At 42.7% G+C, this 18,202-nt stretch overlaps 2 protein-coding genes across 6 annotated transcripts in view; both read right to left on the reverse strand.

The window, feature by feature from the left end:
- Window positions 1-18,202, reverse strand: part of LOC138741610 (C-reactive protein-like) — a 175,946-nt gene that overhangs the window by 80,054 nt on the left and 77,690 nt on the right. The window lies entirely within an intron of this gene.
- col16a1 (collagen, type XVI, alpha 1) overlaps window positions 1-18,202 on the reverse strand; it is a 225,773-nt gene that overhangs the window by 4,932 nt on the left and 202,639 nt on the right. For 3 of the 4 annotated variants that reach the window (XM_069895931.1, XM_069895932.1, XM_069895930.1), the window contains 4 exons: window positions 16,616-16,813; window positions 14,956-15,022; window positions 13,040-13,213; window positions 867-944 (listed from right to left, as the gene is read on the reverse strand). In XM_069895931.1, coding sequence (XP_069752032.1) covers window positions 867-944; window positions 13,040-13,213; window positions 14,956-15,022; window positions 16,616-16,813 — 517 coding nt within the window. The remainder of the gene's footprint in view (window positions 1-866; window positions 945-13,039; window positions 13,214-14,955; window positions 15,023-16,615; window positions 16,814-18,202) is intronic. The other variant, XM_069895933.1, reaches the window with a different exon arrangement.

An 18,202-nucleotide genomic window follows, 5' to 3' on the forward strand; every position in this document is an offset into this window, starting at 1 on the left:
TACAGACCTTATTCCATGGAGCTTTGGAGAAGGAGGGAAGATTTGATGGAGGTGTACAAAATTATGAGGGGTATGCAAGCAGAGGTTTGGTGAGAGAGGAACTGGAAACAGGGTTAAAGGTGAAATGTTTAAGGGGAAAATTAGGGGATCTTCTTTGCTCAGAGGGTGGTGAGAGTGGAATGAACTATCAGCTGAAGTGGTGGATGCGTGTTCAAATTTGACATTTAAGATGAATTTGGATAGGTCCTTGGAATGGGGAGGGGGGCGTGATATCTGGGTGTAGGTTGATGGGACTAGGCAGAATAAATAGTTCAGCATGGAATTGATGGGATGAAGGGCCTGTTTATGTGCAGTAGGTTCTTCCTCAATGAACCAAGCCATCAGTAAATCAACCAAGTCATGAGGTTCTTCCTCAATGAACCAAGCCATCAGTAAATCAACCAAGTCATGAGGTTCTTCCTCAATGAACCAAGCCATCAGTAAATCAACCAAGTCATGAGGTTCTTCCTCAATGAACCAAGCCATCAGTAAATCAACCAAGTCATGAGGTTCTTCCTCAATGAACCAAGCCATCAGTAAATCAACCAAGTCATGAGGTTCTTCCTCAATGAACCAAGCCATCAGTAAATCAACCAAGTCATGAGGTTCTTCCTCAATGAACCAAGCCATCAGTAAACCAACCAAGTCATGAGGTTCTTCCTCAATGAACCAAGCCATCAGTAAACCAACCAAGTCCATAACTCCAATTAATTTTCAGGAAATGCTTTCTGCAGCAACTGCTCCGCGGATTAAAGGCTGGGAAGCATCAACTTTCATCAGCTGCAGGAACCAGTGGAGGTTGAATGGAAGTGTAATGTGTGGCTCACCCTGTGGCCCGGGTGAACCAGGCTCTCCCACAAGACCGCTGCCTTTGTCACCTTTATCTCCCTTTGGACCACTCGGACCTGATATAAAACAAACATTTCAAACACTTGATAAAGACTCAGATTTACATGATCCAACAAAGTTCAACAAAATGAATAATTTAAATTACATATGAAAATACAAGTTCATGAAGGTCATTGGCTCCTTGAGGTTTCTCCACTATCTAGTGAAGTCATTAATGATCTGCGTCTGACCCCCTACCTTCCCACCTATTCCCCCATCCACAGTAACCTTTCACCTCCTTGCATTTGGTAAATCACCCTCCAGATATTCTGAGGGCAGGGACAATGCTGGTCAGATAGAGAAGAAATGTCCCTTTTACTGTCCCATCACACACTCACAGATCAGGGATGCAGTGCGCTCATCAAAAAAAATAGGTAGATACAAAGTATAGGTCCTGTTATGAGCCCAAAGGACCCCAAAACCCAGCAGCAATAGACATTCACCCAGACAAGTAGTTTTTAAAACAAAAGTTATTTTTAATCAACTTTAAACATGAAAATAGAATCAAACTTTAACTTATCTCTATACTTAACTAACCCAAATTAACCCCCTTCTAATTCTAAGCGCATGTGTATAATGTGCGTGCAAATTAAAGTTCTTTGGTTCACAGTTCAATCTCACTTTTCCTTCTTCCAAGTTCTCTGGATGCAGGCAATTCTTATACTGTGCATAGAATTTAACTTGTATAAAGTTCACCAGGCTTTGGTGTCGAAAGGTAAATGTTTACTGCTCAGGAAGGTTCTTGTAGGGTTTGCAGAGAGAGATTTATTGTTCCAGGATTTCCACAAATGAGATACCACCATTAGTCACCTCAATGTCTCGCCGATGAAATGTGCCCCATCAAGGTTCTTGAAATGGCAATCTCTTTCTTTCAGGCCACCACAGAGTTCCTTTCTGTTCCACTTATTCCAAGAGAAACATCAGACAGATACCATTTCCAGCCCTCCACTACTCTGGAGCTTTTCAACCAGCTTCTTGATTTGCACTGTTCAGCTGCTTTCAGTGTCGCACACACTCACTGAGAGAGCTTGTTGAACTTTTCTATCTCTCTCTCTCTCCAACTGAGACTCCCACTGCCAACTGCCAGAAAGCCCATGTGACTCTCTCACTTGCAAAAAACCCCCACCTTCTTTAGCAAACCACAGGAGTTCTCCTCTCTTGGTCAAGCTGTTGTCTTAGATAAACAAAACCCAGGTGTGATGGGTCTGTGGTACATTTTAACAGCCAGTTTGTCTCCTCCAAAACAATGGCTATTAATTTCATGACATCATTTCAATTAGCACCTACTTGTGAAATGTGGATCACATTCTCCAGAGATCCTGCAATGTTACTGAATATGAATTCTTCAGTCTTTCAAATAAGATCTGTTTTAAAATGTGTGTATGTATGTAACCTACTCTAATTTTACCAAATTCCTGCCAATATTCTATCCATTACAGTCCCATTGTGTCTTGGTGTGAGCTTGCAGGCGCCTCAGATTGAAGAGACTGCCATCCGTGCGGTACCGGATGTAAACAGCGTCTTCATTGTTGGGGTCTTTCATGGCTTGGTTCAGCATCATGCTGAAGAAGATTGAAAAGAGGGTTGGTGCGAGAACACAGCCTTGCTTCACGCCATTGTTAATGGAGAAGGGTTCAGAGAGCTCATTGCTGTATCTGACCCGACCTTGTTGGTTTTCGTGCAGTTGGATAATCATGTTGAGGAACTTTGGGGGACATCCGATGCGCTCTAGTATTTGCCAAAGCCCTTTCCTGCTCACGGTGTCGAAGGCTTTGGTGAGGTCAACAAAGGTGATGTAGAGTCCTTTGTTTTGTTCTCTACACCACCTACGGCTCCTAGAACGCTTCCACCAGCGTTGTCTCCGCTCCATCCTCAACATCCATTGGAGCGCTCACACCCCTAACGTCGAGGTACTCGAGATGGCAGAGGTCGACAGCATCGAGTCCACGCTGCTGAAGATCCAGCTGCGCTGGATGGGTCACGTCTCCAGAATGGAGGACCATCGCCTTCCCAAGATCGTATTATATGGCGAGCTCTCCACTGGCCACCGTGACAGAGGTGCACCAAAGAAAAGGTACAAGGACTGCCTAAAGAAATCTCTTGGTGCCTGCCACATTGACCACCGCCAGTGGGCTGATAACGCCTCAAACCGTGCATCTTGGCGCCTCACAGTTTGGCGGGCAGCAGCCTCCTTTGAAGAAGACCGCAGAGCCCACCTCACTGACAAAAGGCAAAGGAGGAAAAACCCAACACCCAACCCCAACCAACCAATTTTCCCTTGCAACCGCTGCAATCGTGTCTGCCTGTCCCGCATCGGACTGGTCAGCCACAAACGAGCCTGCAGCGGACGTGGACTTTTTTACCCCCTCCATAAATCTTCGTCCGCGAAGCCAAGCCAAAAGACAGTCCCATCACACCGCCCCATCAAACTCCACGGCAAATACAGCACAAGATACAGAGACAAGCTCCCTGGCCACAGGCTCCCTGGTCAGGGAGAACAGGGGTTCGCTAAGGAGTAAAGATTCCTCCCACCGTGGACTGCCAGGACAGAATCTGCATGGGCTAATTCATTCAGGGAGAGGGGGTATTCGAGCCCCTCTCAGAAGATCAGAAGAGAGTTTATTGTAATTCACACAAGTACAATGTATAAATATACTGAATATTTGCTTGGTGCAGCTAAATAGGTGAGTAATCAACACCTAGAATAGTATCAATTAAATTACCACAGACAAAAAAAATAACAAATATAAAAGGGCAGATAAATATTCACAGTTAATAAATGCAAAAATGCAGTGTTACAACAGAGCAGACAGATGTATGGTGGAAATGGTTAGGATAATTCGGGAGGGGGTGGGGTTCAAGAACACCATAACTTGGGGAAAAACTTTGTCCTTGAACTTGGAGGTGCAGGACCTCAGGCATCCATACTTTCTGCCTGAAAGTAGCAGCAGGACAAGGCTGTGACTGAGGGGATGGATATTCCGCATGACGTTGAGGTGGCGTGTCTTCTTGTTGTCTGTGGCTATGATTCTTTATGTGATTTGGAAGTGAGGAGCAGAGGAAGGGAATTTAATTTTTGGGAAATAAGACCAACTTCCGATGAGCTCTGGTCAGTGGCTGTGTAATGAAGGAGACGTAAGTGGGGCTGTTAGTTGTACAGGAGGCAAGAACCAAGATTCAAGATATTTTATTGTCATGTTGGAGTATAGAACATGTAATATCACAAAATTGCTGTCTGCCTGCCAAACATATCACCCAGTTCCCCTTACAGTGCGAGAGAAAGAGAAGCGAAAGAGAGTCCCTTCAGAGTCACTGAGCATCCATGGATTCTGCACTCCCACAGCCTTTGTAAACACACAGATGGCTGTTCAATCCATTGGCAACCCAAGCTCCAGATCCAAACCTCCTATATGAACAGGAAACCTTTGGTGCCCAAGGCTCTTTGGGAGCCCTTCTTCCCCTCATCACCCTCTTGAATCCCAGCTCTGATACCTTATTCCCATAAGCCAATCTCCAGCAGCCTACAGCCCGTGTGGGTCCCCTGACCACAAGTCTCCCCTAACCTGCGTGAGTTTCACACAGGCTAGGAGTGACTTGCAGCCACTGATCCCCTCGCTGGCCCACCACCATGGACACCGACATGTAGGGTCGTCTCCTCACCCGAAAGTGTGTGTGTGTGTGTGTGTGTGGGGGGGGGGGGGGGGGAGTTCTTCCTGTTTCTGGTCCCCTGCTCCCTGGAGACTGCTACCCCTTGTGCCCACTGTTAAGCCATCATGGCACAGACCCATGGTTGCAGGTTTTTAGTTTAAAAAAACAATGTTGGCTTCTCTATATGGAGCCACGGGCAATAGGACCAGGAGGTTGAACCCTACGGAGCAGAGCTGTGTCCTCACCAGCAGGCTAAGGCAGTGTTGTTAACTCATTACCCACCTGTTCCTGCTTAACTGGGCTACCTGGCGGCTGTCTCTGGCTGTGGAGACATCACTAGAATACATTAATCGCAGGGCTGTGCAGGACTTACCACTCTCTATTCCCACCCAGTTCATCTCCCTTCTCCAGCCTTTTGTTGTTAATATATCAGGTGGGGCCGGCTGTGGCTCCGATGGCCACTGGTGAGGAATTCCTCCCACAGTGAGTCAACAACACACACTCCTGTGACTCTATCATTGTTTTACCTCAGAACATTAAAATTGGTGCTAACAGCAGAAAACAATGGGTGTAGAACATGAATCAGGTGCCCCCTTGGACACAGATGCACCCTCGACAAAATAGAAACCCATCATTTCCTTGAGGACCAAAGGAAGTGTCCTTGGAGCCAAATGAGGGGCTTTTGCCAATCGGCAATCTTGCCTTCTCCTCCTGCTCATAGCTTTCCATTCACTTGTCATCATCTGGAATGTCAGTGTCCAGATCCAGGGTTGGCCTGTCACATCTGAACTTGGACTGGGTGAAGTGGCTCAGCTCAAGAAAATGAAGCGGGTTAGGAAGAGTTGCCCAAACATCTGGGGTGATAGTTTGACTTCCTGAGACAGTAGTGTGGCCCCTTTCCTTTCCCCTGTTCTGTGCCAGGAGCAATAATAACAGGGCTTCAGCTGCAGGCTAGTAAGCATGGGTGGGGAAAAGGGAAGAAAGAGCAAAAAAAGTCCATGGGTGTCCTGGACAAAGTGAAGCTGTGACCCTTGGGATTCAAACAGGAACCACGCACCTATCCTGGGCCCAGAGCACATCCTCAAGGGTCAGGAAGACACAGCAACGTCTACACTTCCTCAAGAGATCGAGGGGGACAAGGCTACTGGCCCCCATCTTGCCAACATTCACGGTGTCCTGTCTGGTTGCATCATTGTGGGTTATGGTAGCTGCAAAGCATCGGAGTAGATGTCAATGCAAGAGGACCACCAAAACAGCCAAGAAGATCACTGGAGTCCCCCTTTCCTCTATTGATGACATTTACTGGAAGCGTTGCTTAAAAAGGGCTTCAAGAATTATAGAGGATTCTTTCCATCCAGCTCATAATATATGTTTGACCCATTACCAACAGGAAGGAGGTACAGGATCATCAAAATCAGGACGGCCAGGCTGGGAAATAGCTTCTTCCTGCAGGCGGTGAGATTAATGAACAGTGTCCTGTAATTGGGTAAGTCATCCCAAAATATTGATTGATATGTATGTGGGATTATTATATGCTGTGTATGTGTGTGAACTGTGGTCCAGAGAAGCTCTGTTTTGTCTGGTTTGTTGATGATAATGAACTTGAACTGTCACAGAGAATGAAAACAGGTTCCTCAACCCACTCAGTCAATACCAACCATCCACCAAGCACTTATTAACACAAATCCTATACTCATCACATTTCAGTCTTACCCCAGATCCACCATCACACAGGGGGCAATTTACAAGGGCAAATCCACTTCTCCACTTGTGGCAGGTGAGAGAAATCCACAGCAAGTGATTGCAGCGACAGCAGGCAAACTGCTGAAGTTGGACAAGAAAGTTTGCAGAGGCTGGCATCAAGGGCAACACAAACAAATGTTACAGTGGGAGGGAAGAAGAGCTGGAGGGATGGGATGTGGAATTGAAATGGTTAGTGATCAACCACTTTAATTCCATATCCTATTCCCACAGGGACACGTCTAGCCATGGCCTCATGTACTGCCACTGAGGCTATCCGCAAATTGGAGTAACACTTAATATTTTGTCGGGGCCCTCTCCAACCCTATAGCATTGACATAGATTTCCAGTTTCCATCAACCCCCTGCCCCAAGTCTTTCTCTTTCCATCTTCCTCCATCTCCTTTCCTTCAGCTCTCCACCACTTTCGATCTCCTGAGAGGTACAACTTTCCCCATCACTTCTCAGCTTTTCATTTTTTTCCTCCTACTGTACCTCTTACCTGCTAGCCTGTGCTCCTTCCCCATCCCCTTTCTCCGTTTACTCCTCCCCAACCTTTTCATTCTGGTGCCTGCAGATTTTTGCTTACACCTTTTTATTTATTTTTTTTTTTAAATTTTTTATTTTTCACACCATAAATCACATTAGCCATGATACACACTTTTTCCTTTTCACACATATACAGTGACATTTTCTCCCCCACCCTCCCTCCTCCCAACCCACCCCCCCACCCCCCCCCCATCCATTTAAGGTGTACAATCTAGGATACATTAAATCAGTCAGACAATGTTGTAACTCAACAAAAGTACACCAGAAATTCTACTGAATCCATTCTTTTCTTTCCTTCTCCTTCCATCAACTTAGGTAATGATTGTCCCCGGTAGGTTTTCACTATTGTACTTAATGTAAGGCTCCCATATCTGTTCGAATATTTCAATATTATTTCTTAAACTATATGTTATTTTTTCTAATGGAATACATTTATTCATTTCTATATACCATTGTTGTATTTTCAAATTATCTTCCAATTTCCAGGTTGACGTAATACATTTTTTTGCTACGGCTAGAGCTATCTTAACAAATCTTTTTTGTGCATCCTCCAAATCAATTCCAAATTCTTTGTTTTTTATGTTACTTAGGAGAAAGATCTCTGGATTCTTTGGTATATTCTTTGAGATCTTCCCAAAATTTTTCTACTTTCTCACATGTCCAGATTGCATGAATTGTTGTTCCCATTTCTTTTTTACAATGAAAACATCTGTCAGATACTGTTGGGTCCCATTTATTTAACTTTTGAGGTGTAATGTAAAGTCTGTGTATCCAGTTATATTGTATCATATGTAGCCTCGTATTTATTGTATTTCTCATCGTTCCAGAACATAATTTCTCCCATGTTTCCTTTTTTATCTTTATGTTTAAATCTTGTTCCCATTTTTGTTTAGTTTTACCATTTGTTTCCTCATTCTCCTTTTCTTCCAGTTTAATATACATATTTGTTATAAATCTTTTGATTATCATTGTATCTGTAATCACATATTCAAGGTTACTTGCCTCTGGTAAACTCAAATTGCTTCCTAATTTATCCTTCAAGTAGGATCTCAATTGGTAATATGCCAGCGCTGTATCTTGAGTTATATTGTACTTATCTTTCATTTGTTCAAAGGATAAGAATCTATTTCCTGAAAAACAATTTTCTATTCTTTTAATCCCTTTTTTTTCCCATTCTCTAAAGGAAAGGTTATCTATTGTAAAAGGGAGTAACTTGTTTTGCGTCAATATTAGTTTTGGTAATTGATAATTTGTTTTATTTCTTTCTACATGAATCTTCTTCCAAATATTGAGGAGATGATGTAATACTGGAGAACTTCTATGTTGTACCAATTTTTCATCCCATTTATATAATATGTGTTCAGGTATCTTTTCCCCTATTTTATCTAATTCTAATCTCGTCCATTCTGGTTTTTCCCTTGTTTGATAAAAATCTGATAGGTATCTTAATTGTGCGGCTCTTTAATAATTTTTAAAGTTTGGCAGTTGTAAGCCTCCTTGTTTATACCATTCTGTTAATATATCTAGTGCTATCCTCGGTTTCCCCCCCCTCTCCATAAAAATTTCCTTATTATTTTCTTTAACTCCTTGAAGAATTTTTCTGTCAGTTGTGTTGGCAATGCCTGAAATAAGTATAATATCCTTGGAAAAATGTTCATTTTAATACAGTTTATCCTTCCTATTCGTGTTAGTGGTAAATCTTTCCAATGCTCTAAATCGTCCTGTAATTTTTTCATTAGTGGATAATAATTGAGTTTATATAGTTGGCCGAGATTTTTGTTTATTTGTACACCTAGGTATCTTATTGCCTGCATTTGCCATCTAAATGGAGATTCCTTCTTAAATTTTGAGAAATCCGCATTATTCATAGGCATTGCTTCACTTTTATTTACGTTTATCCTGTAACCCGACACTTCTCCATATTCCTTCAATTTCTTATATAATTCTTTTATTGATAGTTCTGGTTCTGTTAAGTACACTATAACATCATCCGCAAATAGACTGATTTTATATTCCTTGTCTTTTATTTTTATTCCTTTTATATTATTATCTATTCTTATCAATTCTGCTAGTGGTTCTATAGCTAACGCAAACAATAAAGGTGATAGTGGGCATCCCTGCCGCGTTGACCTGCTTAAGTCAAATTGCTTTGATACATGTCCATTTACTGTCACTTTCGCTAACGGTCCCTTATATAATGCTTTAATCCAATTAATATACTTCTCCGGTAAACTGAATTTTTGCAATACTTTGAACAAAAAATTCCATTCTACTCTGTCAAAGGCCTTCTCTGCGTCTAAAGCAACTGCTACTGTAGGTGCTTTATTTCCTTCTACTGCATGAATTAAGTTAATAAATTTACAAATATTGTCTGTTGTGTGTCTTTTTTTGATAAATCCAGTTTGGTCTAAATTTACCATTTTCGGTACATGCTCTGCTAATCTGTTTGCTAATAGTTTAGCTATTATCTTATAATCTGTGTTTAGTAAAGATATTGGTCTATATGACGCTGGTGAGAGTGGATCTTTCCCTTGCTTTAGTATTACTGTAATTATTGCTGTTTTACATGAATCTGGTAAGCTTTGTGTTTCATCAATCTGGTTGATTACATCCAGGAGGGGCGGAATTAATAAGTCTTTAAATGTTTTGTAGAATTCTATTGGGAATCCATCCTCTCCTGGTGTCTTATTATTTGGTAATTTTTTTATTATCTCTTGTATTTCTACTATTCCAAATGGTTCTGTTAATTTATTTTGTTCCTCTATTTGTAGTTTTGGTAGTTCAATTTTAGTCAGAAATTCATCTATTTTCCCTTCTTTCCCTTCGTTTTCAGTTCGGTATAATTGTTCATAGAATTCTCTAAAGTTTTCCTTAATTTCTTTTGGATTATATGTAATTTGTTTGTCTTTTTTCCTTGATGCCAATACCATTTTCTTAGCTTGTTCTGTCTTAAGCTGCCATGCTAGGATTTTGTGCGTTTTTTCACCTAGTTCATAATATTTCTGTTTTGACTTTGTTATATTTTTCTCCACCTTATATGTTTGTAGTGTTTCATATTTTATTTTTTTATCTGCCAATTCTCTTCTTTTAGTAATATCTTCCTTCATTACTAATTATTTTTCTATATTTACTATTTCCCTTTCCAACTGCTCTGTTTCCTGATTATAGTCCTTCTTCATCTTGGTTACATAACTTATGATTTGCCCTCTAATGAATGCTTTCATTGCATCCCATAGTATAAACTTATCTTCCACTGATTCCGTATTTATTTCAAAATACATTTTAATTTGTTTTTCAATAAATTCTCTAAAATCCTGCCTTTTAAGCAACATGGGGTTTAATCTCCATCTATACATTCTTGGAGGGATGTCCTCTAACTTTACTGTCAATATTAAGGGTGAATGGTCCGATAGTATTCTAGCTTTATATTCTGTTTTTTTTACTCTATCTTGCATACGAGCTGATAACAAAAATAGGTCTATTCTTGAGTATGTTTTATGTCTAGCCGAGTAATATGAATATTCCTTTTCCTTTGGGTGTTGTTTCCTCCATATATCCAAAAGTTGCATTTCTTCCATTGATTTAATTATAAATTTGGTTACTTTATTCTTTCTGTTAATTTTTTTCCCAGTTTTGTCCATATTTGAATCCAAATTCAAGTTGAAATCCCCTCCTATTAATATGTTCCCTTGCGTATCTGCTATCTTCAAAAAGATATCTTGCATGAACTTTTGATTTTCTTCGTTAGGTGAATATACATTGAGTAGATTCCAAAACTCCGAATATATCTGACATTTTATCATTACATATCTCCCTGCTGGATCTATTATTTCCTCTTCTATTTTAAATGGCACATTTTTACTAATTAATATAGCTACTCCTCTTGCTTTTGAATTATACGATGCTGCTGTTACGTATCCTACCCAATCTCTCTTTAATTTCTTATGTTCCAATTCAGTTAAATGTGTTTCTTGCACAAATGCTATATCAATTTTTTCTTTTTTCAGTAAATTTAGCAGTTTCTTCCTTTTAATTTGGTTATGTATTCCATTAATATTTAAAGTCATATAGTTCAACGTAGCCATTTTATACTTTGTTTATCTTCCCTTTCCGTTTTTCCATCATTACCTTTCCTCCTTATCCATTTCTGTTTTCTTGTTTTAAACCCTTTATAAGACAACATTCCTAAAACATCAAACATTTTCCTTTTTCTCCTATTTAAAACTTCTTTAGCCCCAATCTCCCCTTCCTCTCCTGAGTTGTCCTTTATCCCTTGTCGGACAACCACATCTCCCCTCTCCATTTGGGTTTGCGAATTCACTCGCAAGCGTCAGCTGATTTTGCAGTGACCGTAACTCCTCCCCACCCAGCCCCCCCAGAAAAGATTTCACTTTTCATATGTAACAAAGGTCACTCTTTTAGTTCCCTCCTTATTCCCTCTATTCCATTTCCTTCCCTTATTAATTCTTGTCTATACTATCTATATTTTCCTCTAAATACAGATACATTCATGTATGCACATTATACATATACACACTTATACCTCTTTACCCACATACATATAAATCGTGGTCATTTTTACTCTCATTACACGTCTTCATCCCTCAGTCTATTTTGTAATTGTTCTGCAAATTTTCGTGCTTCTTCTGGATCCGAGAATAGTCTGTTTTGTTGTCCTGGAATAAATATTTTCAATACCGCTGGATGCTTTCGTATAAATTTATACCCTTTCTTCCATAAAATCGCCTTTGCTGTATTGAACTCCTTTCTCTTCTTTAGGAGTTCAAAACTTATATCTGGATAAATGAAGATTTTTTGCCCTTTGTACTCCAGTGGCTTGTTGCCCTCTCTTACTTTTTCCATTGTCTTCTCCAGTACCTTTTCTCTTGTAGTATATCTTAGGAATTTTACTAAATTAGATCTTGGTTTTTGTTGTGGCTGTGGTTTAAAGGCCAATGCTCTATGTGCCCTTTCTATTTCCATTTCTTGCTGTAGTTCTGGACATCCAAGGATCCTAGGGATCCAATCTTTTATAAACTCTCTCATATTCTTGCCTTCTTCATCTTCCTTAAGGCCCACTATCTTTATGTTATTTCTTCTGTTATAATTTTCCATTATATCTATTTTCTGAGCTAACAGTTCTTGTGTCTCTATAACTTTTTTATTAGATTCCTCTAATTTCTTTTTTAAGTCCTCTACCTCCATTTCTACTGCTGCTTCCTGCTCTTCCATCTTGTCCATTCTCTTTCCCATTTCTGTTAAGGTCATCTCTATTTTATTCATTTTCTCTTCTGTGTTGTTTATTCTTCTTCTTAAATCATTAAATTCTTGCGCTTGCCATTCTTTAAATGACTCCATGTATCCTCTAACAAGAGAAAGTATATCCTTTATCTTGCCTTTCTTTTCTTCTTCTATTTCCCTGTACTCTTCCTCTTCCTCTTCTTCTTCCTCTGGGTTGGCCATCTGTTGTTTCTTTGTTGCCCGTTTCTTCTCTTCTTTCTTGTTTTCATTGTCTTCTGTGTTCTCCTCTTGCTCCAGGTGTTCTGCAGCTGTCATTGCCGGCTGTTGAGATCGACTCCCCAGCTGGTCCCCCCTCCTGTCGGTGTGTTTTTTTTCATGCGCACCGCGCACTTTTACTCGGCTCAGCGAGCCATTTTTGTAGTCCAATTTCTACCGACCTGAGGGAGCGGGTTTCTCTCTCCACCGCGGGCCTCTTCGAACAGGTAAGGCCTTCTCCTTCTTCCTCCGTTGTCTTCTCTTCCTCTCTTCTTACTGTTGATTTCGATTTTTCTTTTTTTGTCGCCATCTTCTTTCCACCTTTATACTCACTTTTCTTTAACTTTTATTTCTGTGCCTTTGTGTTTTCCTTTGTTTTTTCCGACTTTTCTGGAGAGGGCTGGAGTTCACCGTCCGGCCACTACTCCATCACGTGACTCCCCCTTGCTTACACCTTGACGAAGGGCTCAGGCCTGAAACGTTGGTGGCCCTTTACTTCCTGTGGATGCTGCGTGACCTGCTGAGTTTCTCCAGCGCGTTTGTGTGTTAGTCAGCAATGATCTGGGGTCTCTGAGCTGTGAGGCAGCATCTTTAGCCACCATGATGCTCCAGTTTCCAGCTGCTCAATTTAATACCGATGCACCCACTCCCCCCATTTCCCGATGGCAGAGCAATGGTACCTTTGGGTCCTGGTAAGCCTGGGCGTCCATTTCTTCCTACGTGTCCTGGCATTCCAGGCTGGCCTGGCTGCCCCGGGTGTCCAGGGATTCCAATTTTACCGGGGGGTCCTGGGCTTCCTGGGCTGGCAGCATCTGACTGAGAACGCCAGCTTGAGAGGTAGTAACTCATTCTCTCTGAAAAATAAAGAATGGGCCATTTCTGAGCTGGTCACTGGCTACTGCAGGAATATTAGTCCATGCTAGCAAATGATGGGGCAAAGTCAGGGAGTCACATGGGGCATGGAATCAGGTCCCCACTGGCTTCTGGCTACCCACACATCCTGACCCATTATAAATCATGTGCTATTCCCTATCCAGTCCCTACTGGCCATTGAGCACCCACACATCCTGATCTCACTTTATTTGGCCAAGATCCAATAACTTCCTTCAGGTTTGACCATATATCTACAATGGCTAATTAGCCTACATGTCAGATTTTGGGATGTGGAAAGAAACCAGAGTACATAGAAAACCCAGATGGTCACAGAGGAAATGTGTAAACGTAACAAAGACTGCACTGGAGGCCAGGATTAATCCCGGCTCCTTATGGCTGTGCACCAGTAGCTTCACTAACCGCAGCACCATGCCATCCATCTCACCTGTCTCGTCTCTTTGCATAATGAATGATTAAACCATTTCGATAGTTCGAAGGCTCTTGAAAACTTAAAACTTTAGTAATACATATTTTTCCCCAATAAAGTCACACAGTTTGTGGACCTGGCTTTGATATTTGAGCTTGACATCAGGGCTTTCTGTGGAATGCTGCCGTAGTCCTCTTCCCATGTCCTTGCTGACCGTGAGAAGCTCCTGGCCAGGGTTGGCCAGCTCTGCACTGTTGCCTAGGGTTGACGGAGGGATCAGTGTGGGTGGCGGGCTGTGGTAATGGTGAGTGAGGGCATGGTAGGAGGTAACTGTGTGCGGTGAATATCAACCAGCTGAACTTGCAGCCTAGATGGGCACCATGGACAAGAGAGCTCCCAGACCACTCTGCTCCCCAGACCACTCCCCGTAGATTGCTCCACCCCCAGACCTCGCTCCAAGACCACTCCACCCCCAGACCACTCCTTCCTCCCAGATAGATTCCCCTGACAGTTTCACTCCTCCCAGACCACTCCCCTTCCCAGACTGCTTCTCCAGAGAGTGGCATACCCCAAGATCACTCCACACCCCCCAAGACAGCTCCACCCGTCCACCAGAGCATGGCACTCAAACCCCCCTGACCACTCCACCCCACTCCTAGATTATTTCCTCAGAATGCTCCACCCATCCCAGACTGCACTCCCCCCAGACCAATCCACCAGACCACTCCATCCCTCCCAGATCACTCTGTCCCCCAGACTGCTCCACCCCTCCCAAACATCTACACTTCAACTCTCAGTCTGTCCAACCCCCCAGACCGTTCCACACCCACAGACCTCCACCCCCTCCCAGTCTGCTCCCCCTCCTTCCAGACTGCTCACATCCCTCTCCCAGACCACGCCACCTCCTCTGACCACTCTACCCCCTCCTTTCAGACTGCTCGAGCCCTCCCCCCTCACACCCCTCAGACTGTGGAGACCATGCCAGGACATGGACGCATGGACTGGTACAAATGGCTGGATTCCTCTGGTGGCGTTCATATGGAGGTCATACAGTATGTTGACCCTGGAACGGTGTGGGTTTCCTCTCACTGATAAGTTAATAGGCCCTGTACATTCCCCAGTGTTAACACGTGAGAAAAGAATCAATGGGAGTTCATAGCCAAGAGAGGTATCAATGTAGGGGTGCAAGGAAATAAGAAGGGGTAATAGGAAATGATGGAATTAGTTCGCTGGGATCTAGCACAAAACAATAGGCCAAATGGTCTCCTGTGACATTACATGCAAGTATTTACTCACGGTCAAAGATTTTCATAACTTCTTGTCTTATTAACCTCCTGATCTCATCAAAATTAACAGCTTCAGCCTAGTGGAAGGAATGAAGTCATTGATTAGTTTCAGCACTTGCCCTCGAATGACCATGTTTCCAGTGGAAGGACTATTGTTGGTTTGAAACCCCAATATGAAGTTTTCCCACACCTTACACACGGGGAGACATTACTGAACACATTCTCAAATGGTGGTGACCTCCAGCACTCTGTCACCTTGTGCTGCAGCATGGAATTGAGTTGGACATCTCTTTTTAATATATACACATACAAACTTTATTCAATCTACATTACAAACAGAAAACACACAGAAAGCTACAAATAAAACCGAAACCCAACATAACATGTGGCAATAAAACCGTGAACTGGACAATTCTTTGATCAGCAAAGACACGCGACATCGAACAGGACAGGAACAGGCCTTTCAGTTCAGGAAGTTGGTTCCAATCATGATACCAATTTAATCTGCACATCTGCTCATGTGTCAGTTCAAAAGCCTCTTCAAAGTTGCTGCTGTTCCTGCTGCCACCACTTTCCTGGAAGCTAGTTTCAATTACTTTCTCCCCCCCCTCCTGAAAGCTCCCTCTATATCTCCTTCAAATCTTCCCCCCCTCCTGAAAGCTCCCTCTATATCTCCTTCAAATCTTCCCCCCCTCCTGAAAGCTCCCTCTATATCTCCTTCAAATCTTCCCCCCCTCCTGAAAGCTCCCTCTATATCTCCTTCAAATCTTCCCCCCCTCCTGAAAGCTCCCTCTATATCTCCTTCATATCTTCCCCCCCTCCTGAAAGCTATGCCCTCTATTATTTGAACTGTTCACGTTCTCTTGCAGAGGCAGTGTTCCCGTACATGGGAACAGAGATATTGTTGTCCTATGCAGTAATGGTGGCTCCAGTGAATAACGTTGACTGGAATTCTATGTAAGCTTTTGGCTCATAGGAAAAGGCCGAGAAGGGCAGTAACAGTAACAGAGCTTCAGCTGTTGGGAAATGAGTCTTTGTAAAGAATGGTCACTTGTGCCAGGGTGTGGGTTGCCATGTGTATTTCCATGGTGCTTGATGCTGGATCCAAGGTTCTTTGACCTGGGTCAACAGCTGGAGGTTATAGTTTAGTGGGTGTGTGTTTGAAGATTGCACAGAAGGAACAGAAGGACACTGTGGTGCATCTGAGAGCTGTGTAACTGTAATTAACAAAGATGACAGATTTCTTTTTACGTGGTGGAGCATTCGAGTTCTGGGACCAAAATTGAGAAGTGAAATGAGCCATGTTGTATATGAACATGAGAGTAGACTCCAGCAGCTGTTTGACCTGTTCACATGCTGCTCTTTCTGACAGGCTGTCCCAGAAAGGCTGTTCCTGTGGGTTCCAGCAGGATCATCGATGGTGTTGTTTGGTGGCACAACGTCTATGCAAGCACAGCATCTTGGGAATAAGATCTGCTCAGACTGCCTTCCTGATCTGTGCCCCTGAGAATGGCCTCGAGAACTTCCAATGAAGGTGGCAGCAGGACTACAAGGTGGACTGTAGAGAGTGGGGCTGTCCAGATGATTGACTCCTTCTGCTAAAAGAACATGTGCAACTTCTGAACAGAGTACACTGGACAGAGTAGTGATGAGGCACTTATAATCCTTACCCCTGTTCCTGGTGTTCCGGGAACTCCAGGAACCCCAGCAGCTCCTGGCAGACCAGGGAATCCTCTTTCTCCACGTGCACCAGGTGCACCAGGGGGTCCAGGCACATTCATTCCACTGCTCTTGCTTGAACCAATGGAGATTCCAGGCATTCCTCTTTCACCCTGGGCACCCTTTGCCCCTGGCCTTCCGGCCTCACCCTTGGGAAAGAAAGCATGGAGAAGGTATTAACAGTTAATTCCTGACTGAATTTTCCAACAACCTGGGAAGCAATGTGTGTTTGATGTAGTTATTTCTGTGGTGTATTATCTGGACTAACACCACCATACATCGAGTCATCATCCCTCCAAGAAGATGATGACAGGTGATTGGATGAGCATCCTTCAACCCCAGCTGATGTACATAACATAACATAACATAACATAACAATTACAGCACGGAAACAGGCCATTAGGCCCTTCTAGTCCGCACTGAACCAAACACCCCTTTCTAGTCCCACCTCCCTGCACAATGCCCATAACCCTCCATCTTCTTCTCATCCATATACCTGTCCAACCTTTTCTTAAATAATACAATTGACTCCGCCGCCACTATTTCTCCCGGAAGATCATTCCACACGGCTACCACTCTCTGAGTCAAGAAGTTCCCCCTCATGTTACCTCTAAACCTCTGCCCCTTAATTCTTAACTCATGTCCTCTTGTTTTAATCTTTCATCCTCTTAACGGAAATAGTCTATCCACATCCACTCATAATCTTAAATACTTCTATCAAATCCCCTCTCAACCTTCTACGCTCCAAAGAATAAAGACCTAATCTGTCCAATCTCTCCCTATACTCTAGATGCTTAAACCCAGGTAACATTCTGGTAAACCTTCTCTGCACTCTCTCCACTCTGTTTATATCCTTCCTATAATTAGGCGACCAGAACTGCACACAGAACTCCAAATTAGGCTGCACCAACGTCTTATACAATCTCAACATCACCTCCCAACTCCTATATTCCATGCAATGATTGATAAAGGCCAGCATACTAAAAGCCTTCTTCACCACCCTATTCACGTGAGTTTCTACCTTCAGGGAACGATGTACTGTCACTCCTAAATCTTTCTGCTCTTCTGTATTCCTCAATGCTCTCCCATTTACCACGTATGTCCTATTCTGATTCTTCTTACCAAAATGAAGCACCTCACACTTATCAGCATTAAATTCCATCTGCCATTTTTCAGCCCACTTTTCTAAGCAGCCCAAATCCCTCTGCAATCCTTGAAAACCTTCTTCATTATCCACTATTCCACCTATCTTAGTATCGTCTGCATATTTATTAATCCAATTCACCACCCCATCATCTAGATCATTAATGTATATAACGAACAACAATGGGCCCAATACAGATCCTTGAGGCACACCACTGGTCACCGGCCTCCAACCTGACAGACAATTATCCACTACCACTCTCTGGCCTCTCCCTTTCAGCCAATGTTCAATCCATTTGACTATATTAAAATTTATACCTAAAGACTGCACCTTCCTAACTAACCTTCCATGTGGTACCTTATCGAAGGCCTTACTGAAGTCCATATAGACAACA

The sequence above is a fragment of the Narcine bancroftii genome, chromosome 8 (genome assembly GCF_036971445.1).
Source record: "Narcine bancroftii isolate sNarBan1 chromosome 8, sNarBan1.hap1, whole genome shotgun sequence".
Taxonomy (NCBI): Eukaryota; Metazoa; Chordata; class Chondrichthyes; order Torpediniformes; family Narcinidae; genus Narcine; species Narcine bancroftii.